Source organism: Rhinoraja longicauda, chromosome 8, assembly GCF_053455715.1.
Source record: "Rhinoraja longicauda isolate Sanriku21f chromosome 8, sRhiLon1.1, whole genome shotgun sequence".
In the NCBI taxonomy this organism is placed as follows: domain Eukaryota; kingdom Metazoa; phylum Chordata; class Chondrichthyes; order Rajiformes; family Arhynchobatidae; genus Rhinoraja; species Rhinoraja longicauda.
In genome coordinates this window covers 35,637,238-35,663,316 of record NC_135960.1, presented here as the reverse complement: position 1 = coordinate 35,663,316, position 26,079 = coordinate 35,637,238, and the positions used below count along the sequence as shown (strand labels likewise).

Here is a 26,079-nt window from a genome sequence, read left to right as displayed (position 1 = left end):
TATAGGCCCCCAAACAGTAGCCTCGACATAGGGTGCAAGTTGAATCAGGAGATAAAATTGGCGTGTCACAAATGTAATGCTACGGTGGTTATGGGAGATTTCAACATGCAGGTAGACTGGGAAAATCAGGTTGGAAATGGACCCCAGGAAAGAGAGTTTGTAGAGTGCCTTCGAGATGGATTCTTAGAACAGCTTGTACTGGAGCCTACCAGGGAGAAGGCAATTCTGGATTTAGTGTTGTGTAATGATCCTGATCTGATAAGGGGACTAGAGGTAAAAGAGCCATTAGGAGGCAGTGATCACAACATGATAAGTTTTACTCTGCAAATGGAAAGGCAGAAGGGAAAATCGGAAGTGTCAGTGTTACAGTATAGCAAAGGGGATTACAGAGGCATGAGGCAGGAGCTGGCCAAAATTGACTGGAAGGAGGCCCTAGCAGGGAAGACGGTAGAACAGCAATGGCAGGTATTCCTGGGAATAATGCAGGGGTTGCAGGATCAATTTATCCCAAAGAGGCGGAAAGACTCTAAGGGGAGTAAGAGACACCTGTGGCTGACAAGGGAAGTCAAGGACAGCATAAAAATTAAGGAGAGGAAGTATAACATAGCAAAGAAGAGTGGGAAGACAGAGGATTGGGACTCTTTTAAAGAGCAACAAAAGTTAACTAAAAAGGCAATACGGGGAGAAAAGATGAGGTACGAGGGTAAACTAGCCAATAATATAAAGGAGGATAGCAAAAGTTTTTTTAGGTACGTGAAGAGGAAAAAAACAGTCAAGGCAAATGTGGGTCCCTTGAAGACAGAAGCAGGGGAATTTATTATGGGGAACAAAGAAATGGCAGACTAGTTAAACCGTTACTTTGGATCTGTCTTCACTGAGGAAGATACACACAATCTCCCAAATGTTCTAGGGGCCGGAGAACCTAGGGTGATGGAGGAACTGAAGGAAATCCACATTAGGCAGGAAATGGTTTTGGGTAGACTGATGGGACTGAAGGCTGATAAATCCCCAGGGCCTGATGGTCTGCCCTCAAGGCCCAGGGTACTTAAGGAGGTGGCTCTAGAAATAGTGGAAGCATTGGAGATCATTTTTCAATATTCTATAGATTCAGGATCAGTTCCTGTGGATTGGAGGATAGCAAATGTTATCCCACTTTTTAAGAAAGGAGGGAGAGAGAAAACGGGTAATTATAGACCAATTAGTCTGACATCAGTGGTGGGGAAGATGCTGGAGTCAATTATAAAAGACGAAATTGCTGAGCATTTGGATAGCAGTAACAGGATCATTCCGAGTCAGCATGGATTTACGAAGGGGAAATCATGCTTGACAAATCTACTGGAATTTTTTGAGGATGTAACTAGGAAAATTGACGGGAGAGTCGGTGGATGTGGTGTACCTCGACTTTCAGAAAGCCTTCGACAAGGTCCCACATAGGAGATTAGTGGGAAAAATTAGAGCACATGGTATTGGGGGGTAGGGTACTGACATGGATAGAAAATTGGTTGACAGACAGAAAGCAAAGAGTGGGGATAAATGGGTCCCTTTCGGAATGGCAGGCAGTGACCAGTGGGGTACCGCAAGGTTCGGTGCTGGGACCCCAGCTATTTACGAAATACATTAATGACTTAGATGAAGGGATTAAAAGTACCATTAGCAAATTTGCAGATGATACTAAGCTGGGGGGTAGTGTGAATTGTGAGGAAGATGCAATAAGGCTGCAGGGTGACTTGGACAGGTTGTGTGAGTGGGCGGATACATGGCAGATGCAGTTTAATGTAGATAAGTGTGAGGTTATTCACTTTGGAAGTAAGAATAGAAAGGCAGATTATTATCTGAATGGTGTCAAGTTAGGAAGAGGGGATGTTCAACGAGATCTGGGTGTCCTAGTGCATCAGTCACTGAAAGGAAGCATGCAGGTACAGCAGGCAGTGAAGAAAGCCAATGGAATGTTGGCCTTCATAACAAGAGGAGTTGAGTATAGGAGCAAAGAGGTCCTTCTACAGTTGTACCGGGCCCTGGTGAGACCGCACCTGGAGTACTGTGTGCAGTTTTGGTCTCCAAATTTGAGGAAGGATATTCTTGCTATTGATGGCGTGCAGCGTAGGTTCACTACGTTAATTCCCGGAATGATGGGACTGTCGTATGTTGAAAGGCTGGAGCAATTAGGCTTGTATACTCTGGAATTTAGAAGGATGGGGGGGGATCTTATTGAAACATATAAGATAATTAGGGGATTGGACACATTAGAGGCAGGAAACATGTTCCCAATGTTGGGGGAGTCCAGAACAAGGGGCCACAGTTTAAGAATAAGGGGTAGGCCATTTAGAACGGAGATGAGGAAGAACTTTTTCAGTCAGAGAGTGGTGAAGGTGTGGAATTCTCTGCCTCAGAAGACTGGAGGCCAGTTCGTTGGATGCTTTCAAGAGAGAGCTGGATAGAGCTCTTAAGGATAGCGGAGTGAGGGGGTATGGGGAGAAGGCAGGAACGGGGTACTGATTGAGAGTGATCAGCCATGATCGCATTGAATGGCGGTGCTGGCTCGAAGGGCTGAATGGCCTACTCCTGCACCTATTGTCTATTGTCTTTTTGGAACATCCTTAAAGCACTCACCTTTAGTCAAGCTTCAGATAGCCCTTCCTAATGCTATTTTTTACACACTGTGTGTAAGCTGTGGTGAGATGCCATTGGACACTTCTATATGTCATTAAGTTTATATAAATGTACTGGTTCCTGAAATTGATGCAATATTTCTTTCTTTGACTTAGAATCACTATTCGCCCTAGGACCTGAGGAACTGGGAGATTTGTCATACAAAGATAAGCCAGAATCTAAGGTCAGAAGGTTTGTTTTTTTCTGATGTTAATGTCTTATCTCAACCTGTATTTGTAAACAGATTTTGAAGAACATCAACTCTGCACAAAGTGCTCATTTTAAATCCTTGAAAGTGGTCCTCTTTAAAGGCTATATGTATGACATTTGATGCTTTAGAATTTTTTTTCTTGTTTTGTTTTGGAGAAAATTTGAATGGTTATGCTTAAGCACGTGATGTGATGTACATTGCGTTATTACCTCTGGCGCTGTACCAATATACCTCATCCCACCTCTATTCATGGACTCCAGCAGTCCTTCTAGGTGAGACAGAGGTTCACGTGCATCTCCTCTAACTTCATCTACTGCATCCAGTGTTTCTGATGTGGCCTCTTTTCCGTCGGCGTGACCAAGAGTAGACTCGCCGACTGTTGCGCTGGGTCTGTCGTGGCCCACTGGATCTCCCATGGCTAAACATCTTAACTCCCTGTCCCATTCCCACACTGACGTTTCTATCCTGGACCTCCTCCATTGCTAGAGTGAGGGCACTCGCAAACTTCAGGAATAACAGCTCATATTCTGCTTGGGTAGCTTATAACCCACCGGTATGAACATTGAATTCTCCAATTTTAAGTAACCTCTAACAACCCCCTCCCTCCCCTTTCTTCTCCCTCTCCCTTCCTCCCCTGTGCCCCACCTGGACTTCCACCTATTTCTCCCCTTCACCTCCCCTCCCCTCCCCTCCCCCACAATTTTACTCTCCTTCACATTCCACAACTCTTCACACCTGTCTCACACCTTCTGTTCTTTTGTCTGGCCTTTGTTCCAATCACCTGCCTATGTCGACCGACATCCTCCAAACTGTCCCCCTTTCCAGCTTTCTTCTCCCTCCCCCTCACCCCCCCCCCCCCACAATCAGTCTGAAGAAGGGTCTCAACCGGAAATATAGCATATCCATGTTCTCCACAGGTGCTGAATCTGCCAATATTTTTTCCTAAGATCCTCAGTCATGTTTTTATTTGATTTCTCAATGATAAAATTGGTTCCAATACATTTTTTAAAATGTCTATGCACTGTTCTACAAAGTAAATATATGAAGCTGTAACATGTTCACATAGTCTTAAGACATTGCTATTAAAGGACCATCTTACATTATGGGTGCAGCCTATATTTCAAAAGGCATGTAATAAGGCACTACATAATAAAATCATCCGCAGTATTGAAGGCCATGGAATAAAAGGAACTCTAGCAGCATGAATAGAGCATAGGCCAACTAATAGAACAAAAGGGTGATTGTGAATGCCTTTTCTTCTAGAAGGATGTACATATTGGAGTTCTTAAGGCCAATACCAGAATGTACAGAGCAGATTCCACAAAACTTTGCAGCGTGAACGTAATAAGCCACAAAGAGTTACAGATAGGTTGATGGATTGGGTAGAGAGATGGTACAATAAACAAAGCTGAGAAATATGAAGGTTTACATTTTATAAAGAATGGAAAGAGGTAAGTAAACTAGAGGACTAATTTAACAATGTGTACAAGAATACAAAAATCTGGGGGTATATGTTTGTTGAAAGCGGTAGGGCAGGTTGGGAAAGTGGTTAAAAATCATATGGAATCCTGGGATTTATAAGCATTCAGTTCAAAAGCAAAAATATTATAATGAACCTTTAGTTTAGTTTAGAGATACAGTGCGGAAACAGGCCCTTCAGCCCATCTATTCCGCGCCGACCAGCAATCCCTGCACATTAACACTATCCTGCACAAATATAGGAATAGTGTAAAATTATAGCAAGCCAATTGAGAGAGAGAGAGAGAGAGAGAGAGAGCGAGCTACAAACCTGCACGTCTTTGGAGAGTGGGAGGAAATCAGATAACCCAGAGAAAACCCACGGGGAGAACGTACAAACTATGTACAGACAAGCACCTGTAGTCAGGTTCGCACCTGGGCCTAGAGCATTGTGTCCTATTCTAGGCATCATAGTTTAGGAAAGATGTCAAAGCTTCAGTAAGGGTGCCAAAATGCTTCCGAGGATGAGGGACTTCATTTATATGAAGAGACTGCAGAAGCTGGATTATTCTGGATGGAAAAGAGATGGGAAAAGAGGTGGGTTATGTATGGATATGGTAAAAATATATAAAATTATGAAGGGTATAAATGGCGAACGTAGACAAATTATAGTGGGTAAAAATCTAGTGGATATCAAGAAAATGTGATTAGCAAAACAAAAAAACAAGAATGACATGAGAAGAAACTATTACTTTGCTAGTATTTTGGGTCTGGAGTGCACTGCAGTAGTAGTGGCAACAGATTATATTGTAACATTCAAAAGAGCAACTGGATATATATTTCAAAGGAAAAACACTTGCAGCAGTTTGGGAAAAGGTTGGGAGAGTGGGACCACCTGATGTGCTTCTACATAGAACTGATAGGGACTCGATGGGCCAAATTTCTTCTTTCTTGCTCCAATTATTCTATATATTAGGACATTTTGTCAGTGCACTTGCATGTCTTTTATCCACTGTGAAATAATGGATTTCTATGGCAGATTCTATGTTTTGCATGAAGGTGTTAATTCTTTCATTTTTAGCATTTCTTTATTCAATGCATTTATATCTAGAGAGATGTAGAAAAAATTACCTTGGAGTTCTATCAGTAGTGTCACAACCAGTCCTTTTGGTAGTTTGTTTTTAAGCATGATTCATTAAAATATATGACACTAAAATCTATCCATCCACCCATCCATCTCTAAAACTCAGTTTGTTTGTGTGTGTATATGTTTATGTGTGTACCATGCCCTCTACACAGCCAAAACAGTACATGATAGCGTGACAATTTTAGGCCCACCTTACTCACCATTGTCCTGAGATTCAAATGAGTGGGTTTTTTTTTAAAAATCCAGTTTTTAATCCTTCAAAATCACTTTTTTATGTTTAAAAAATCACTTTTCTATCTCTTTGCTAATCACCCGCGTATGACGTCACAATGGGAAGTCCAAGTCCGCGCCTGCCATTGGCCGTCACCTGCGTATGACGTCACAATAGGAACCCAACGCGTCCGCGCCTGCGCAGTTGTGACCCGTTGATCTAATTCACCGGACTACAACCTCCAGCGGGCATCACGGCACGCGCGTACACATGCACACGTACACACACACACGTACACACACACACACACACACACACACACACACACACACACACACACACACACACACACACACACACACACACACACACACACACGCCCGAGTGACGGGAGCGGCGGCCAATTGGGGGGTGTTGACAAGAGTGTTAGAGGAGGGGTGGAGTGCCAGAGCTCCTAAGAGTGGAGGAGGGGGTGAGGGGGGGATAACGGTGGTTGAGGGAGTATGGTGGGTGAGGAGGGGGAGGGGGTGAAAAGGGGCGTTGAGGGGGGATGGAGTGGGAGGGAGGGGGAGTGGGGGAGGGGAGAACTCTCCAATGCAGGAGAGCTTTGGGCCCAACAGATGGTTGCTGAATCCACACGTGTGCGGTTGGGGGAGGGTTGCCATCTTGTGTTCAGCTCTGGCTCGTGCGCAGTTGGGGGAGGGTTGCCATTTTGTGTTCAGCTCCGACCACACGCTCGACGCCCAATTTCTCCGGGTCCAACGTGAAGGGAGCACCGGTGCTCCCCACTCTGATTGGTCGCCGGCGCTTCCTCATTTGCTCCTGCTGCTCACCCCCACGTGGGGTCCATTGATTGGCTCCGACCTCCCGCTCGATGCCCAATTGATCCAGGTCCCACGTGGGGGGAGCGCCGACGCTACCCGCTCTGATTGGTCGCCGGCATGTCCTGATTTGCTTCTGCTGCTCGTGGGGTCCATTGATTGGCTACGACCTCCCGCTTGATACCCGATTAACCCGCGTCCCCACATCGGGTCGAATGATTGGCCCACTCGGGGAGTGGGGGGAGGGAAGGGGAAGTGGGGGGAGGGAAGGGGAAGTGTGGGTGTGGGGAGGGGAGTGGGGGGAGGGGAGGGGGGATGGGGGAGTACATTGAAGACGCGGTCATATTTAGTGATCTTGCAGTTTCAGTGGAAGTTAAGTATTATCTGCTTGCGTTGGGCCCAAACCACTCCTGCATTGGTGCAGCAACCCCCACCCCCCACCCCTCCCTCCATTCCCCTCAATCCGTTCCCCTCAATCCCTCTTCCCCTCCCCCCCCCACTCCATCCCCCCTTATCCTCCCTCCTCCCCCCCTTCCTCCCTCTCTCCCCACCCCCCTTCCTCCCTCTCTCCCCATCCCCCTTCCTCTCTCCCCCCTCCCTCCCTAGGAGATGTATTTAAACTTTAAAATGTGAATAACTTAAAAAATATAACACGGACGACGGTGAGTAAGGTGGGCCTAAAATTGTCGCGCTATCATGTACTGTTTTATCTGTAGTTCAGGAGCAAACAAACGAGAGTTGGTTAGTACATAGATATTTTGCTTCTGTTCACTTCCTTGCTTTACATCAGGCCCAGGTTGAAAAATGAGTTTGATTTTCAGAATTTGACAAAATATAATGTTTAAAGTCACCATTTGATTCACTTTCTCAGGTGCGGGTCATCCCATTGGAGCTACAAAGACTCTTTGCCCAATTATTGCTTGCAGACCAGTTGGCAGCATCCACATCTGATCTAACTGATAGTTTTGGGTGGACAAGTAATGAGGTAAGTTGTTTACAACTGATTTTCTTTCTTTTACAGAGTTTGGACAAGCAAAGTTAGTTGCAGCTGCTTGAATGGAGAAAAACATGCGTGATTTATATTGCATTGCTTCCCAAAAAAATGATGAGGCTTGGGTCAATTGAAAATTTGAAAACAGAGGACAGAATTTTTAAGTAAGGCTATTTTTGATTGTAGAACCAAAGCAGATAAATTAACAGTATAATGTTACATGGATTATTTCTGCATAGTATATATCTCCGAGAGTAAAAATTAATGATTGTCTTTTGGCTGGAATGGATGGATGTAGTTAAAGAGATTAGATTAAAGAAAGACAATGTGCTGGTGTAACTCAGAGGGTCAGGCTGCGTTTCTGGAGAACCAGGATGGGTGACGTTTTGGGTTGGGAACCTTCTTCAGACTAATTGAGTAACGGGGAGAAAGCTGGAAGAGAGGTGGGGACAGGATAAAGCCTGGCAAGTGATACAGGTGAGGGTTTTTTTGATGGCAGATGGTTGGACAAAGGCTAGAGATGAAAAAACAAAAACTGAGATAAAGAGATAAAGATAGAAGATAGACACAAAATGCTGGAGTAACTCAGCGGGTCAGGCAGCATCTCTGGAGAAAAGGAATAGGTGATGTTTCGGGTTGAGTCCCTTCTTAGAAGAAGCATGAAATGTGAAGCCAGAGGAAGGGATCTAGGTGGAAGGGGATGGGTGGAGGTAGGAGGGGAAAAGGAAAGGGAGGAATAGGTGTGCATCTAGGTGGGGGGGGGGGGGAGAGAGGAAGGGTGGGGAGTGGTTGTAGGTTTGTTACTTAAAATTAGGGAAATAATGGTCATAATGTTGGGTTGTAAGGTACCCAAGCGGAATATAAGGTGCTGTTCTTCCTATTTGCATGTGGCCTCTCTATGGCACTGGAGGAAGTCCAGGACAGAAAGGCCACTATGGGAATGAGAAGGGGAGTAAAAATGGTTAGAAACTGGACGATCCAGCAGGCCTTGGCGGACCGAGCCGAGCGCAAGTGTTCAGCGGAACGATCACTCAGTTTATGCTTGGTCGAAGATTGGATAAACTGGGTTTGTTCTCCCAATGTAGGAGGTTGAGGATGACCTTAAGTTTATAAAATTGAGGGGCATGGATAGGATAGTTAGAATCTTTTTTAACAGGACAAGGGTGTCTAGAACTAGAGGGCACAGGTTTAAAGTGAGAGGGAAAAAAATTAAAGGAGTTTTTCATACTGATGGTGATGAATATTTTGAATAAATTTCCAGAGAAAGTGGTGGTGGCAAACACAATTACAACTTTTAAAAGGCATTTGGACAGGTACTTGAATTGGAAGGATGAAGAGGATTCACTGATAATGCAGGCAAATGGGATTAGTGTAAATGGGCATCTAGGTTGGCAAAGACACAGTGGCCAAAAGGTCCCTTTTTTGTTGATTCTAGTATGAAGTTAAGAGTGACTAAGCATGAATGATGCAGACTTTCCCGTTGCTTCGTTAATCGGGTGAATTTCACGGAGAGTTCAAGAAAGCGGGGCTGAGCTGGTAGAATGAAACAATGGGAGGATGCATAGATGATTGGAAACAAAGGATACAGATTGGAATAAAATAGTGTGGCCACACAGTGATATGTAAACTTAAATCTCATGAATGGGTAATGAAGTATGTAACATTGATATGCTGCCATCCTTGAAAGCCCTTTAATGATCTGTTTCTGGAGGAGGACTGATTTGAATGTGCAATTAAATGTTTAAATTATTTTACAGGAAACCAGTCAGCATGATGTGCAAGAATTAAACCGAATTCTGTTCAGTGCACTGGAAAGCTCTTTAGTTGGAACCTCTGGTCATAACCTCATTAATAGACTGTACCGTGGAATTGTTGTTAACAAGATTTTATGTGAGGAATGTGGCAACATTAGTGAAAGACAGGTGAGAAATGATATTTATCACAAATGGTAGCATCCTCCATTTAATGTTTAAGCTTCAAATCTGAAAACAGTCATTTATGAGTACCAGGGGATGAATTTTGCTGTTGACCTGCATCTGCAATTTTGTTGTCATTGTGGTAGGTTTCTGTGAGCATATGTTAATGTGACTGAAAGTCAGCCCAACATTGATTCTTGAGTTGTAAATGTCAGTGTTGTACTGGAAAACAAAATTGCAGGAACTGTCAAACCAGATTTCTTATACCTAAGTCGTAATATGTTTCAGTCATAAAGAAAGAGCCATTTAATACTTCCTACTATTAGAAGTACAGAAGTTAGCTAGCTTCTATCATTACAAAAAGCTCTTACAATCTTCAGAGAGGGTTTTTCCAAGAAAGAAAGTTTATTAATCTGGCAGGATGTTAGCACGCACTTGTAGACAGAGCATTCATAGTTTTATTAAACAAGCCAACTCCTGCTCTTATTTGAGTTTATGCTTTTGCAACCATTGGCATGCTGCATTTTTTTCCAATGTTCTTCTGCACTTGTTTTTTTTAGGAGTTCTCTGTGTTTTCTGTTTTTAAATGTTTTTTTTACCTTTGTAATGGAAATTATTGGTAGGAGGACTTTTTGGACCTGACTGCGGCTGTGAAGGATGTCAATGGACTAGAAGAAGCCCTGTATACTCTCTATGTTGAAGAAGAACATTTTGATAATGATAATCTCTATCAGTGTGGAACGTGTGAGAAATTGGTTAAAGCAATTAAGGTAAGCCATAGAGTTAGACCATTTGAGTCTCTACTCCTTGTCAACAAATCATCTTAATGACATTCCCCTGCTCTTTCTTCCAGCACTGGGCATATCCTGTGCCGGAGTATGGAGAAGGTTTATTTTGAGGAAGGACTGCACACTGCTCCCAAAAGATTTTATAAATACATAAGGGGAAAAGGGTAACTGGAGAGAGAGTGGGACCTCTCAGGAATCAAAACGGTCACCTCTGTGTGGAGCCACAGGAGATGGGCAAGGTCCTCAATGAGTATTTCTCCTCTGTATTTTACCGAGGAGAAAGACAGGAGGATGGAGGAACTTGGGGCAGTCAATGGAAGTGGCTTGAGAACAGTCAATGTTACCGTCGAAGAAGTACTGAAGGTACTGTCATGTATGAAGGTAGACAAATCTCCAGGGCCTGATCAGATATATCCGAGGACATTGCGGAAAACTAGAGAGGAAATTGCGGGAGCCCTGGTTGAAATTTACGAGTCGTCCCTAAATACAGGAAGACTGGAGGCAAATGTGCGTCTTTTCAAGAAGGGCTGCAGGGAAAATGCTGGGAACTATAGGCCAGTGAGCTTACCATCTGTAGTTGGAAAGTTATGAGAGAGTATTCTGAGGGATAGGTTATACAGGCATTTGGATGGGCAAAGGCTGGTTAGGGATAGTCAGCATGGTTTTATATGTGGGAGGTCTGTCTCACAAGCCTGATTGATTTTTTTGAAGATGTGACCAAAAAGGTCGATGAGGGCAGAGTTGTAGAAGTTGTGTGCGTGGATTTCAGTAAGGCATTCAACAAGATTCCGGATGGTAGGCTGCTTTGGAAGGTTAGATCACATGGGATCCAAAGAGAGATAGCTGAATGGATAGCAAATTGGCTCTATGGAAGGAAGCAGAGGTAAATGGTGGAAGGTTGCTTCTCGGACTGGAGGCCTGTGACTATTGGTGTGCTTCAGGGTTCAGTACTGGGCCCGTTACTGTTTGTCATCTACATGATTTGGATGAGAACATACAGGGCAAGATTAGCAAGTGTGCTGATGATACAAAAGTGAGTGGTTTTGCAGATAGTGAAGATGGTTGTGAAAGATTGCAGCAGGATCTGGATCGATTGGCCAGGTGGGCGGAGGAATGTTTGATGGAATTTAATACAGAGAAGTGTGAGGTGTTGAATTTTGCGACGTCGAACAGGGGCAGGACCTACACAGTAAATGGTAGATCTCTGGGTAGTGTTGTAGAGCAGAGGGATCTAGGAGTACAGGTGCATGGTTCCTTGAAGGTTGAGTTGCAGGTAGACGAAGTGATCAAAAAGGCTTTTGGCACTTTGGCCTTCATCAGAGTATTGAGTATAGAAGTTGGGAGGTCGTGATGCAGTTGTATAAGACGTTGGTGAGATCGCATTTAGAATATTGTGTTCAGTTCTGGGCACCATGTTATAGGAAAGGTATTGTCAAGCTCGAAAGAGTTCAGAAAAGATTTATGAGGATGTTGCCAGGACTAGAGGGTGTGAGCTATAGGGAGAGGTTGAGTGGGCTGGGCCTCTATTGGAGCGCAGGAGGATGAGGGGTGACCTTAGAGGTGTACAAAATCATGAGAGGAATAGATCAGGTAGATGCAGAGTAGGGGAATCGAGGACCAGAGGACATAGGCTCAAGGTGAAGGGGAAAAGATCTACTAGGAATCCGAGGGGTAACTTTTTCACACAAAATGTGGTGCGTGTATGGAACAGGCTGCCAGAGAAGGTAGTTAAGGCTGGGATTATCCCATCATTTAAGAAACAGTTAGATGGGTACATGGATAGGACAGGTTTGGAGGGATATGGACCAAGCACAGGCAAGTGGGACCCACGTAGCTGGGACATTGTTGGCTGGTGTGGGCACACCAAGGACAATTTTTACATTTACCAAGCCAATTTACCTACATACCTGTACGTCTTTGGAGTGTGGGAGGAAACTGAAGATCTTGGAGAAAACCCAGGCGGTCACAGGGAGAACGTACAAACTCCATACAGACAGCACCCGTAGTCGGGATCGAACCCGGATCTCTGACGCTACAAGTGCTGTAAGGCACCAATGCAACCGCTGCGCCAATGTGCTGCCCACCTGTGATTGCCTTGAAGAGGTGCTGAGGAGATTTTCCAGGATGCCGACTGGGATGGAGAGTTTCAATGATGAGAAATTGGACATGTTGGGGTTTTTTCCCTGGAGTGAAGAGGCCAAAACGGGATCTGACAAAGTTATACAAAGTTACGAAAGGATTAATGAGATTATTCTATGTAGATAGTAGGAAACATTTCTAAGCCTATATAGTATAAGTTTAGCATCAGGATTAAGAGATTCAGTGGTTGGAATCCAGAAAATACTGCTTGTGTGAGTTGTGGAGACATTTATTTAAAAGTAAATAGGCAAGCACTTAGAAGGCTAAGTGATAAATGGGATTATTATAAATAGTATAAATAGGTGCTTGATGGTTAGTATGACACAGTGAGCCAAAGGGGCTGTATCTGGTTAGTATGACGCTAATATTAGTCACCGAAAAGGAGAAATAGAGTCACACAGTACAAACACAGCCCCTTATCTGTTCAGTGTGACTCTGTTTCTTCTTTTCGGTGATTAATCATAACATTCAATAAAGGACTTTTGTTCAAAAACTAATTTATCAGTATACTTAAAAGTCTCACTGTTTGGCATATATTGGAGATTGCAACTAATCAATCAGTCCAGATATACCAAACATAGATACAAATTAGTTCAAACTCAAGTATAATAGATATAAAGCAAAGGAAAAGATACAAAGTACAGAATATAGTTCTCAGCATTGTAGTGCATCAGTTTGTTAGGCAAAGTCCAGTCCTCTATGCGGTAAAGGTGAATCGAGCAGTACAGTTTATAGAAAGATAATTCAAAGGCCTTATAGCAGAGGGGAGGAAGCTGTTCTTGAGTCTGGTAGTATGGATGCTTATGTTGGCTGCTTTTCCGAGGCAGTGCTATTCTAGATGGAGTCAATGGTGGAAAGTGGTCTGTGTGTTGGATTAGGTACATCCACAACTCTGCTAAACTAATCCCAAACAAGCTGTGATGAAATCTGACGGTATGCTTTCCACAGATAGACAGACACAAAATGCTGGAGTCACTCAACGGGTCAGGCAGTATCTCTGAAGACAATGAATGGGTGACATTTCGGGTCAGAACTCTTCTGGGTTAAATAATGTTGTTTTTTTAAAAAGCAAATACATGTGAGGCAGAGGAATTTTATGAGTTTAATTTGAATTCCTTTCAGGTAACCTAGAATCATGCAATGAGCACCTAGAAACATCACCTCATCTTTTTCTCTAGAGATACTGCCTGACCTGCTGAGTTACTCCAGCATTTTGTGTCTATCTTTGGCATAAACCAGCAACTGCATGCAGTTCCATCCTACACAGTATGCTCTCTGTGGTGCATCTGTAGAAATTTGTAATGGTCACTGGAGACATGACAAATTTCCTTGGCGTTGGTGTGCTGTCTCCACAACAGATCGTTGGTAATATCAACACCAAGGAACTCGACTATTTCTATTTCGGCACCATTAATGCTGACTGGACATCTGCTCCATCATGCTTCCTGAAGTCAATAACTTGCTCCTCTGTCTTGTTGACATTGAGAGAGAGAGATAATTGTCCTGACAAAATGCCACTAAGTTCTCCATCTCCTTTCTGTACTAAATTGTATTTATACTTAACAGAGAAGCTTTGCTGATATATCCACTTTTGCTGCAGAATCGTAGGAGCATAAGTATTGGATATAATTTTGTGTGAAGGAACTGCTGGTTAAAACCGAAGATACACAAAATGTTGGAGTAACTCAGCGGGACAGGCAGTATCTCTGGAGAGAAGGAATGGGTGACGTTTCGGGTCAAGACTCCTCAGTCTGAAGAAGAGTTTCCACCCGAAACGTCACCCATTCCTTTTCTCCAGTTGTGCTGCCTGTCCCGCTGAGTTACTCCAGCATTTTGTGCGCATATTGGATATAATTGATAGTTCTACTCAAGTTTAACTAATCTGGGCCAAACTCTTGTTTCTGCAGTCAGCAAAAATACGGCACCTTCCCACGTTCCTGACCATTTCATTGCTACGTTTCAACTTTGATTTTGCCAAGTGTGAGCGGTACAAGGAGACGGGAGGTTACTCCTTTCCTGTCAGACTTGATATGTGGCCATTCTGTGAGCACGTAAGTCACAAATTCTTTACTTTCCAATTTCAAGATTTAACTCTTGTGAAATGACTTTTTTCTCCATTGATTATTTTGTTTAGTTTTATCCTATTTTTATAGTTGACTTGGTTTAACAAAAACATGCATGTAAAGCAGAGGAATTTTATGTTTTATCTGAATTCCTTACAGGTAACCTAGAATTTATGCAGTGAGCATCTGTGGAGATTCCCCATGGTTTTTGCAAGTTTGATGGTTGTAAGAAATAATCATTACATTTGGCGCGTGGGAACGTGTCTGGATGAGGCAAGGAGAGGCATTAGAATGTGTCTTTGGAATGTTGATGCTTAGCTGCAATACTTATGTGAATCATGATCTATTAGCGTGATACGATTATCAGTATTTCTTGTTCTCCTTGGAATATAAATATGGTTGAAGTACTTATTTTGTTTGTGACATTAGTACTTGGCTTTGACTTTGTACTGTATGTTTTAGCTGTATGCAACGGAGAATGCATTGACTTATGTCTCTTTTAATATTTCATTACGTAGGCATTTGATGTTAGTTATTATAAATAAATAGTTTAGGAATAATCTGTTTTGGGCTCAGAGGTTTGTTTGGGTCAATGCATGTCATTGCCTAGTATCAGATTGCTCATCTTGCTTGGCAGAAGTCTGTTGTAGGATGTGGAATTGAGAATATATATATACTTTATAAGTGAACTGTGCCTGCAGCAAGATACTACAACATAGAAATGGCTGATCATTTATTATTGATTGAGAAATTGATGTTATGAAGATGAAGTGCATGAAGAAGTACCTCCCTATTTTTGAATAATTTTGAATTAATTCTTTGAAATTCATCTAGTGGACTGGAATGCATTCACAACTCTCTGCAATTTCTTGTGGTCTTTCAGGGAGAGTAGTTGTCATAATACACTGAAGCATCTGTAGAAATAAGTAAAAGTAATTGGAGACATGCCAAATTTCCTTAGCCATCTTAAGAAGGAGAGACCTTGATGTGCTTTCTTGGCCATATTGTCAATGTGGTTGGACCAGGATAAATTGTTGGTGATATTTACACCTAGGAATTTGAAACTCTCAACCATCTGCACTTCAGCACTGTTGATACAGACTTGGGTGGGTATTCCACCCAGCTTCCTGAAGTCGATGACCAACTCCCCTTGTTTTGCTGACAATGAAGAAGAGGTTGGTTTCTTGTCACCAGGCTACTAAACTCTCTATCTCCTAGAAGGGTCCCAACCTGAAACATCACCAATCCGCGTTCTCCAGAAAGGCTTCCGGGTGTGGAGAATTATCGTTTTGGAACCTATCCTTATGATTGCAGTCTATGGTCAGGAAGTCAAAGATCCATTTGTAGAGTGGTGTGCTGAGTCTCGGTCCAGAAGTTTAGAAATTAGTTTGGTTGGAATCATAGTGTTGAAGGTGGAACTATAATCAATATATAGGAGTTTGACCTGAGTGTCCTTGTTATCCAGATGTTCCAAGGTTGTTTGTAGGATCTGGGAAATGTGTTTGCCTATTGTGGTAGTAGGCGCATTACAGTGGATCAAAGCTGCCAAGGAGACTAAGTTGATGGGTGATTCTTGCCCATTCCTACTTGACTTTTGAGGTGATGGAGAGCCACCACCTTGAACTGTTGCGAAGAGATGGTAAGATTTAGGTACAATTCAGCATGGTGAGTGACCACGGAAGAAGCTGTGGTGAATTCTACTATGGAAGAATTACTAGAAAGTTGGTATAGTATATCCTTTGATAGGACTCCATTGAAGAGGTACTTATGATTTAGCTTGCAAATGCTGACCTTTGCATGCAGAACAACCAGGATTTATGTGCATCAGTACAAGAAAGTTTTGGATTTGTGTCCCTGCATGAGTGGATGTGGAAGTTACAAGTTTTCTGACCGCCATTCGGGTATAGCATTAGAGCATGAAGTTATCGTGGCCACCCTGTGTCAATTTAAACCTGTGCAATTTTAATTGTTTTTATTTTAAGTTATTTAACTGTTTTCATTCTTTCAAAAATGTTTTGCTACTAAAGTCAGAAATATGACCTATTTTGACAAGGTTTTGGATTTGGTGCTTGCAGAATGTAACTTATTCTGCTTTCTTCCCTACCCCACCTAGCGTGACCATTCTCAATTAAATGAGAAGTAGAAAACGATCGAACATGTGCTAGAACTCGGAAATATAAACCAAAAATTCTAGAAACACTCATCAGATCAGGCAGTACTTGTGGAAGGGGAAACAGTTAGGTTTTCAGGTCTCCATCATTCTTCAGAATTGCGAATGAGAGAAAACTAGTTAATTTAGATGGCAGAGAAAGTGGTAGAGGGATGGATGGAAGAAGGGGAATATCTCATTCTAGTAGACACCAGTTCAGTATATAAACTAGACAGACATTTCAGTGTGTTGCCAAGGAGTACAACCTCATCTGGAATGCAAAAGAGATCATTTGAGATATTAGACTGAAGACTCATCTGCTTGTTCACAATCTGAAGAGGAACAGGTGATTCCTGTGTCCCACCAACTCACTAATGAAGCTCACCGTGAATTTCTTTATGTTGTTTCATAGGATAACTTGCCAGGCACTGAATATGAACTTTTTTCTGTAATCATTCACAAAGGAGGTTGCTATGGAGGCCATTACCATGCTTATATCAAAGACATCGACCAACTAGGCAACTGGTTCTCTTCAGTAAGTTATTTACAATTGAACACATCTCATTATGAATGAGGTACATGATGATTGTTTATTGAATGTCACCACCAAAATACTGTGCCATTTTATCTGAGGAAATGGGGGGTTTAATTGTAATTCAGTTAAATTATTTGTTTGAGTCTATCTTTAATTATTTATAGAGTACTTTGCTTGCTATTTATCTCACTTTTTTTTACTCTGTTCCAGGGTTGTTATTGTGTTGTTGTGCATCTATGTGACCTATGCAGTTTGAAACACCCATAATATTTCTATCTCAGCCATGGTATGATTTCTTAATGCTAGTTGTTTTAAACTTTTAAATAAGTTATTCAGTGCTTGGAATATCCAGTAGAAAAGAATGCTCTGGAAAAAAATACCATAATTTTGAGATCAGTTATTACGTAACCTCAAAGGAAAAAGTTAGTCAAGCATCGGTGGCTGAGCGGCAATGTGATAGAAGTATATAAAATTATAAGAGGCATAGATAGGGTAGATTTTTTTTCCAGGGTAGAAATGTCAAATACTAGAAGTGAGAGGTGGAAGGCAAAAGAGGAAAGTTTAAAGAAGATTAGTTTAGTTTATTATTGTCGCATGTGTTAAGTTACAGTGAAAACCTTTTGTGTGCTATCCAGTCAAAGAAAAGACTATCCACCGATAAAGGATAAAGAGTGCAAAATAAAGGCTGATTAAAGGCAGATGAGATGGTAGAACCAGATGTGATAGCTGGTGTGATAGCTGTGATAAGGTTTTTTGATAGGCAAATAAACAGGCTATAGAATGTGTGCAGGCAGATAGTATTAGTTTAATTTTCAGCATGGTCGGCACAGGCACAGTAGGTCTGTTTCTGTGCTGTACTGTTAAATATCACATTCATCACTCTTATTTGAACTGCATTAACATTTTTAATTACATTTAAAAAAATGATTGGCAATTCTTACAACTTTTAAATTTGGACTCTTAGATTTGTTTCGACACAAGATTGATCCATTTGTCATTTAGGAAATTTTCAAATTTCTCTATAATTCTGATCCAAAGAAGATGACCTTACAGTGGGCTTTATTGAAGTTCATTCAACATTATTTGATCCATACACTTTTTGTGTATGTCCTTGGGATAAAGGGAACAGGGTTATAATTTGCTGTGCATCTAAAGCGCTATTTGTTCATCTGCAATGTCTGCTATGGTGTAAAGCAGAATCAGACAGTGCCCTAGGTTATGGAAGGACCTTTCAAAAGCCTGACACCAGAGAGGAAGAAGCTGTTCCTGAGTCTGGTGGTGTGTGCTTTCAAGCTCCTGTACTTTCTGCATTTCCACAGTCTTCTAAGGAACTAGAGGTTCTGGCATGCCTTCTTGGCTGTTGCATCAATGTGGCTGTTCCACAACAGATCATTGGTAATATTAATGCCAAGGAACTTGAAGCTCTAAAATATTTTCACTTTGGTGCCATTGATGCTGATTGGGCATGTACTCCACCATGCTTCCTGAAGTTGATAACTAGCTCCTTCATCTTGCTGATATCTAATCAGTTCATACTTGTCCAAGTCCTGTCATTGGCTTTGATATATTTCATTACAATTATCAACAACTGTTCTTAAGTTAATAAGTGTAGATACTTACTTTCTACTTAATTTTCCAATCCCCACATCAAATATCAATAGCCATTTGCCTTTTTTATATCTGAAGACATTCTTCAATTGAAAGGGTTTTCAAAAATCCTGCAGATCGCTCACCCATTTCTTCAATACTTATAACTGTCCTGTAGTTCATTTACATTTTATTTTGTGTATTGAACGTCACTAATATGTGGTCTTTTTAGGATGAAGAGAAAGCAGCGATTAGTTCAACTAAAAATCCAACAAACGAAGCTAACCTGTTGGAACTGGGAGATCCTCTGGAAATTCTGAGAGCTATTCTAGTCCAGGTATTGTATTAGATCTGGAAAACTTCATATATTTCAGCCTACTGAAGCCTGCATATTTCAAATTACTGCATCTATTAACATAATGATCCAAAACATGCCAGGTGAAATTGTGTTTAAAAAAAACCCATCAAATCTTTTTTGATAGCATTCCTGTGTTTTATAAATTCTTGCACCACTCTGAAATTTTCTTAAGTAGAGCAAGTAGATAACATACACAATGCAGGTTTCTGGTAGGAGTGATTTCATTTAGTTGAATGTCTGTCATCTTCTTATTTTTTAAATAATTTTACCAGTTAATTTTACTGATCCTGACTTCTGGAAAATGTACATTTTGCTGCAATTCATTCAAGTAATGCTTCAGATATGCCAACATATTTGAAAATGAATAAACTGGGAAATGAAGCAGTTAGAATGTCATTGCTCTTCTGACTCTGCATTGGAAAATAGCTGCATGAATTATGGCTGTTCTTTACCCTCTACTTTCATTGACCACCAAGAACCCTGTCAACTTGGGTAGCTGGGATTACTTTGCTTTAGTCCTGGTAACATATCACAATTATAAATTATATTCTTAAGATAATGTAGCCTCTTCCTACTCCATTCTCCCATCTGTTTACTTAGTTAGGACCCGATGGCATACTGGTTGACCAGCTGGGCCAGAAATTGCTGGAGAAGGTTGGTGTTGCATGGAACAAAAGATATCGCAAGCAGTGCGGGTCCATAAGGAAGGTAGGAAACTGCAATTTGATTACCAAGGAAATGGAAATTGAATATGTGGACATTACTAATATGTGGTCTTTTTAGGATGTCACAATAATTAGTTTGCAGTTGGCCGGCAGTTTTTTTTGTTGCAGTATGCGCGACTTCTTTGTTGGAGGTTCGTAACTAATGATTTTGGTTTGCAAGAGAGTTATGCATTATTTATGATTTATTTCATATATGAGCTACATTGTCACTTTGCTTAGTGCTCTTCCACAGATCACTGTTTTGTTCTAGTGCTCTTGATCATGAACTCCAAATGCACACAAGTGTGCACCCTTGGACTTTAAAAAATAGTACACTTTGATTATAAGACGCCATGTCGGAACACTGGTTCCCACAACAATTGGACAGTGATCTCATTGCCATGTGGCTCTGTGTGGAGCGAGTCACCAAGGCAATGTGCAGATGCTGCTTGTGAGCGCTGATGTTGGTAAACCTTCGATGACCAGTGCAACTGTCCACAAGTTGAAGTATCTCTGATCACCTCCTGTTGGATATAATGGAAATTATTGTCTCCCTCGCTCTTTGCTTGGCTGCACAGTTCTCCCAACCTGGAGATTTCACCGTGATACATTCAAATGTGTTCTCTGGCCATTGAAGTGCCTATCATAGAAAGGTTTCTCTCTTGGGGAGAGCCAGGCATCCAACTAGAGAGAGGGAGAGACAGCATCATCCATTATACTCATCTGGAGGTGACGAGAAAAACTAACGTATTGGTGGTCTACCAATGCATGGATCAGCCACTGCCTGTCTCCAGAAAAGCCGGCATTTACTATGCCACCCAGGATGCAACTCTGAGACTTGTATTTAGTGCTAAGCAATTGAGACACGCACCCCAGTCTTCCCAATACATCCCATCACAGCCAGCCATTGCACTTTGCTTCAGTCCCTCTCTCCACACTGACTCGTACATCAACAAGGTCATGTTAAAATGGCACTTTTTGTGGGGCTAAGCCTTCATGCATGGATCAAGCACAGCAGTTCACAGAAGAAGGGTGGAGAAACATGAGTAGGATAATAGTCAGAAGTTAGCTGCAGTTGTCAGCAAGGCAGCTCTGTTAGTAATGTCGTTGTAATGCTATAATAATCCTTTTTGGTGCTGATTCCTTTAGTGCTCTTGTTCCCAGGAACGCATCCTGATCTCTAAGCAAGTTATTTTGTGTACTGAAGATTGTGTTTTTGATGTTACCATATTTACTGGTAAGGAGGAAACCTGTGGCTCATAGGCAGATTCAACAGTCTCACAATAATGCTTTCTGGATATGAAAATCACATTGAATCCTTTTTTTGCCTAGGAGGAGGTTGCTGGTGCTCTTTACTGGTTAACAAAAACAATGGTGTAAAACATTTTAAAAAACCTGGAGGAGCTTTTCTTGAACTTGTAATAGCTGCCGTGTCTTGGTTGGATTTAAACCGGATAAAAATATCAATTGTGCCCAGCCTACCACCATTTGGCATTACTGTTAAATTACTAGCGCAGCTGTGTTTAACAGAGAGCCACATTGCAATCTTTTCTCTTCCAGTTTCTCGAGAGTCATCCTGATGTGTTTCTGTTAAAAGCAAATGGAGCGCGGGTTGCTCTAAATCAGACTGAACATGGTTACTCAGGGCAACAGCTCAATAAAACCAAAGTCAGAAAAGCCCAGACAGGAAATTCCAAAGCCAACAGTCAACATGGGGATGATGCGGAGAGAACACAGTCTATCACACCTACTTCTGAAGTTCATTGGTTTGATTTTGATGATTCCCAAGTGCGTCCTATTCAAGAGAAAGACATTGAGAAACAATTTCAGGGCAAGGAATGTGCCTACATGTTGTTTTACAGAAAATCTCAACTGCAGCGACCAGAGCAGGGTAAAGTATCAGTTATGGTGGTTTTATTTTACAACATCATCTTAATTAATCAGTAATTCTTAAGATGGCAAGGATTCAGCTGAATCACAGACTGGCTTGATCTATTTTAGGTTTGTTAAGTGTCTTAATATAAGAAAATAACTGCAGATGCTGGTACAAATCGAAGGTATTTATTCACAAAATGCTGGAGTAACTCAGCAGGTCAGGCAGCATCTCGGGAGAGAAGGAATGGGTGACGTTTCAGGTCGAGACCCTTCTTCAGACTGATGTCGGGGGCAGGACAAAGGAAGGATATAGGTGGAGACAGGAAGATAGAGGGAGATCTGGGAAGGAGGAGGGGAAGGGAGGGACAGAGGAACTATCTAAAGTTGGAGAAGTCGATGTTCATACCACTGGGCTGCAAACTGCCCAGGCGAAATATGAGGTGCTGTTCCTCCAATTTCTGGTGGGCCTCACTATGGCACTGGAGGAGGCCCATGACAGAAAGGTCTGACTGGGAATGGGAGGGGGAGTTGAAGTGCTCGGCCACCGGGAGATCAGTTTGGCCAATGCGGACCGAGTGCAGGTGTTCAGTGAAGCGATCGCCGAGCCTGCGCTTGGTTTCGACGATGTAAATAAGTTGACATCTAGAGCAGCGGATGCAATAGATGAGGTTGGAGAAGGTGCAGGTGAACCTTTGTCTCACCTGGAAAGACTGTTTGGGTCCTTGGATGGAGTTGAGGGGGGAGGTAAAGGGACAGGTGTTGCATCTCGTGCGGTTGCAGGGGAAAGTACCCCGGGCAGTGCAGTGAGTGCTTAAATCAAGCTAGTCAGCAATCCCTATGCTAAGCATGGTGCTGAATGATCAGCTTCTCTTTGGGGATAAGGTGACATGCTGACATTGCTGGTGTTAACAATTCAGAAATATACCAGCTCTCTGGCAGATGTAACTAGATAAATAAGTTCGAAAGGTCTGAACAACTGTTAAACTTGGAAATGAAACCTATTTGAATGATTTACCCGTTCTGTTGTTCGAACTTTCAGTTGCTTCTGTCGGTGCCATAATGATGTAAACAAGAAGTGTAATCAGTGAACTGTGCTGTTATGCTGAATTTTCTTAGCTGTTATAGCTTCAGCATTATGTCTGCACACATCTAGCCATTCTTGAGCTATGCGCTGCTAATCTATGCCTAGTTTAAGTGAGGTACATTTCATCTGTGAACTCGTGTCCAGTATTAACAAACAGAAACTTTACAAATGAAAATATATTCATTTATAGCTTCAATTTTAGTCTGTGGTCTCAGAATTTACCAAACTCTCTGGGTCTTGTTAACTAACAATTTAATTACTAATATCCATCTGTATATCATTCATGAACATGCGTGTGATTTTTATTTGTCAACAAATATTTGCTTTGATCACAACCTGCAGTAAATGAAAAATATCGTCTTTACAAATGTAATTATCAATATAATATTGCATCTGATAAACTGGAAATGAAAAGATATTCTGTTTTGATCCTGAAATGCCTATTCCAAATTCACCATTAAGTTATTATCAGAGTATAGAAAATGACAGATCTGAAGCTTTACTGTTTCAGCAAGACAACAATAAGCTTATTACTTCAAGTTGATTGTAGTTGAGGCAATGACCATTGGATATTATAAGGGGAGACATCATAAACATCTTTTAGATACAGGCCGACGATTCCATGGAGAATGGAGCAGGGAATCTGTTCTACCTTAATCTAGTGGATCTGGAACAGATGCTAAATGATCTCCATTTGTGTTGTCAACTTGTGCCATTGTCATCACAGTTGTGCAGGTGTTAGACAATAGACAATAGGTGCAGGAGTAGGCCATTCAGCCCTTCGAGCCAGCACCGCCATTCAATGCGATCATGGCTGATCACTCTCAATCAGTACCCCGTTCCTGCCTTCTCCCCATACCCCCTCACTCCGCTATCCTTAAGAGCTCTATCCAGCTCTCTCTTGAAAGCATCCAACGAACTGGCCTCCACTGCCTTCTGAGGCAGAGAATTCCACACCTTCACCACTCTCTGACTGAAAAAGTTCTTCCTCATCTCTGTTCTAAATGGCCTACCCCTTATTCTTAAACTGTGGCCCCTTGTTCTGGACTCCCCCAACATTGGGAACATGTTTCCTGCCTCTAATGTGTCCAATCCCCTAATTATCTTATATGTTTCAATAAGATCCCCCTCATCCTTCTATATTCCAGTGTATACAAGCCTAATTGCTCCAGCCTTTCAACATACGACAGTCCCGCCATTCCGGGAATTAACCTAGTGAACCTACGCTGCACGCCCTCAATAGCAAGAATATCCTTCCTCCAATTTGGAGACCAAAACTGCACACAGTACACCAGGTGCGGTCTCACCAGGGCCCGGTACAACTGTAGAAGGACCTCTTTGCTCCTATACTCAACTCCTCTTGTTACGAAGGCCAACATTCCATTGGCTTTCTTCACTGCCTGCTGTACCTGCATGCTTCCTTTCAGTGACTGATGCACTAGGACACCCAGATCTCGTTGAACATCCCCCTCTTCCTAACTTGACACCATTCAGATAATAATCTGCCTTTCTATTCTTACTTCCAAAGTGAATAACCTCACACTTATCTACATTAAACTGCATCTGCCATGTATCCGCCCACTCACACAACCTGTCCAAGTCACCCTGCAGCCTTATTGCATCTTCCTCACAATTCACACTACCCCCCAGCTTAGTATCATCTGCAAATTTGCTAATGGTACTTTTAATCCCTTCATCTAAGTCATTAATGTATATCGTAAATAGCTGGGGCCCCAGCACCGAACCTTGCGGTACCCCACTGGTCACTGCCTGCCATTCTGAAAGGGACCCATTTATCCCCACTCTTTGCTTTCTGTCTGTCAACCAATTTTCTATCCATGTCAGTACCCTATCCCCAATACCATCTGCTCTAATTTTGCCCACTAATCTCCTATGTGGGACCTTGTCGAAGGCTTTCTGAAAGTCGAGGTACACCACATCCATTGACTCTCCCCTGTCAATTTTCCTAGTTACATCCTCAAAAAATTCCAGTAGATTTGTCAAGCATGATTTCCCCTTCGTAAATCCATGCTGACTCGGAATGATCCCGTTACTGCTATCCAAATGCTCAGCAATTTCGTCTTTTATAATTGACTCCAGCATCTTCCCCACCACTGATGTCAGACTAACTGGTCTATAATTACCCATTTTCTCTCTCCCTCCTTTCTTAAAAAGTGGGATAACATTTGCTATCCTCCAATCCACAGGAACTGATCCTGAATCTATAGAACATTGAAAAATGATCTCCAATGCTTCCACTATTTCTAGAGCCACCTCCTTAAGTACCATGGGATGCAGACCATCAGGCCCTGGGGATTTATCAGCCTTCAGTCCCATCAGTCTACCCAAAACCACTTCCTGCCTAATGTGGATTTCCTTCAATTCCTCCATCACCCTAGGTTCTCCGGCCCCTAGAACATTTGGGAGATTGTGTGTATCTTCCTCAGTGAAGACAGATCCAAAGTAACGGTTTAACTCGTCTGCCATTTCTTTGTTCCCCATAATAAATTCCCCTGCTTCTGTCTTCAAGGGACCCACATTTGCCTTGACTATTTTTTTCCTCTTCACGTACCTAAAAAAACTTTTGCTATCCTCCTTTATATTATTGGCTAGTTTACCCTCGTACCTCATCTTTTCTCCCCGTATTGCCTTTTTAGTTAACTTTTGTTGCTTTTTAAAAGAGTTCCAATCCTCTGTCTTCCCACTCTTCTTTGCTATGTTATACTTCCTCTCCTTAATTTTTATGCTGTCCTTGACTTCCCTTGTCAGCCACAGGTGTCTCTTACTCCCCTTAGAGTCTTTCCGCCTCTTTGGGATAAATTGATCCTGCAACCTCTGCATTATTCCCAGGAATACCTGCCATTGCTGTTCTACCGTCTTCCCTGCTAGGGCCTCCTTCCAGTCAATTTTGGCCAGCTCCTGCCTCATGCCTCTAATCCCCTTTGCTATACTGTTATACTGACACTTCCGATTTTCCCTTCTGCCTTTCCATTTGCAGAGTAAAACTTATCATGTTGTGATCACTGCCTCCTAATGGCTCTTTTACCTCTAGTCCCCTTATCAGATCAGGATCATTACACAACACTAAATCCAGAATTGCCTTCTCCCTGGTAGGCTCCAGTACAAGCTGTTCTAAGAATCTATCTCGAAGGCACTCTACAAACTCTCTTTCCTGGGGTCCATTTCCAACCTGATTTTCCCAGTCTACCTGCATGTTGAAATCTCCCATAACCACCGTAGCATTACATTTGTGACACGCCAATTTTATCTCCTGATTCAACTTGCACCCTATGTCGAGGCTACTGTTTGGGGGCCTATAGATAACTCCCATTAGGGTCTTTTTACCCTTACAATTCCTCATTTCTATCCATACTGATTCAACATCTCCTGATT

General features: G+C 42.2%; 1 protein-coding gene across 2 annotated transcripts in view; it reads left to right on the top strand.

Moving 5' to 3' along the window:
• usp40 (ubiquitin specific peptidase 40) overlaps positions 1-26,079 on the top strand; it is a 104,255-nt gene that overhangs the window by 16,638 nt on the left and 61,538 nt on the right. For both annotated transcript variants that reach the window (XM_078403640.1, XM_078403642.1), the window contains 9 exons: positions 2,766-2,833; positions 7,369-7,482; positions 9,246-9,410; positions 10,028-10,174; positions 14,239-14,382; positions 16,956-17,078; positions 18,898-19,002; positions 19,624-19,731; positions 21,288-21,618. In XM_078403640.1, the coding sequence (XP_078259766.1) occupies positions 2,766-2,833; positions 7,369-7,482; positions 9,246-9,410; positions 10,028-10,174; positions 14,239-14,382; positions 16,956-17,078; positions 18,898-19,002; positions 19,624-19,731; positions 21,288-21,618 (1,305 nt within the window). The remainder of the gene's footprint in view (positions 1-2,765; positions 2,834-7,368; positions 7,483-9,245; positions 9,411-10,027; positions 10,175-14,238; positions 14,383-16,955; positions 17,079-18,897; positions 19,003-19,623; positions 19,732-21,287; positions 21,619-26,079) is intronic.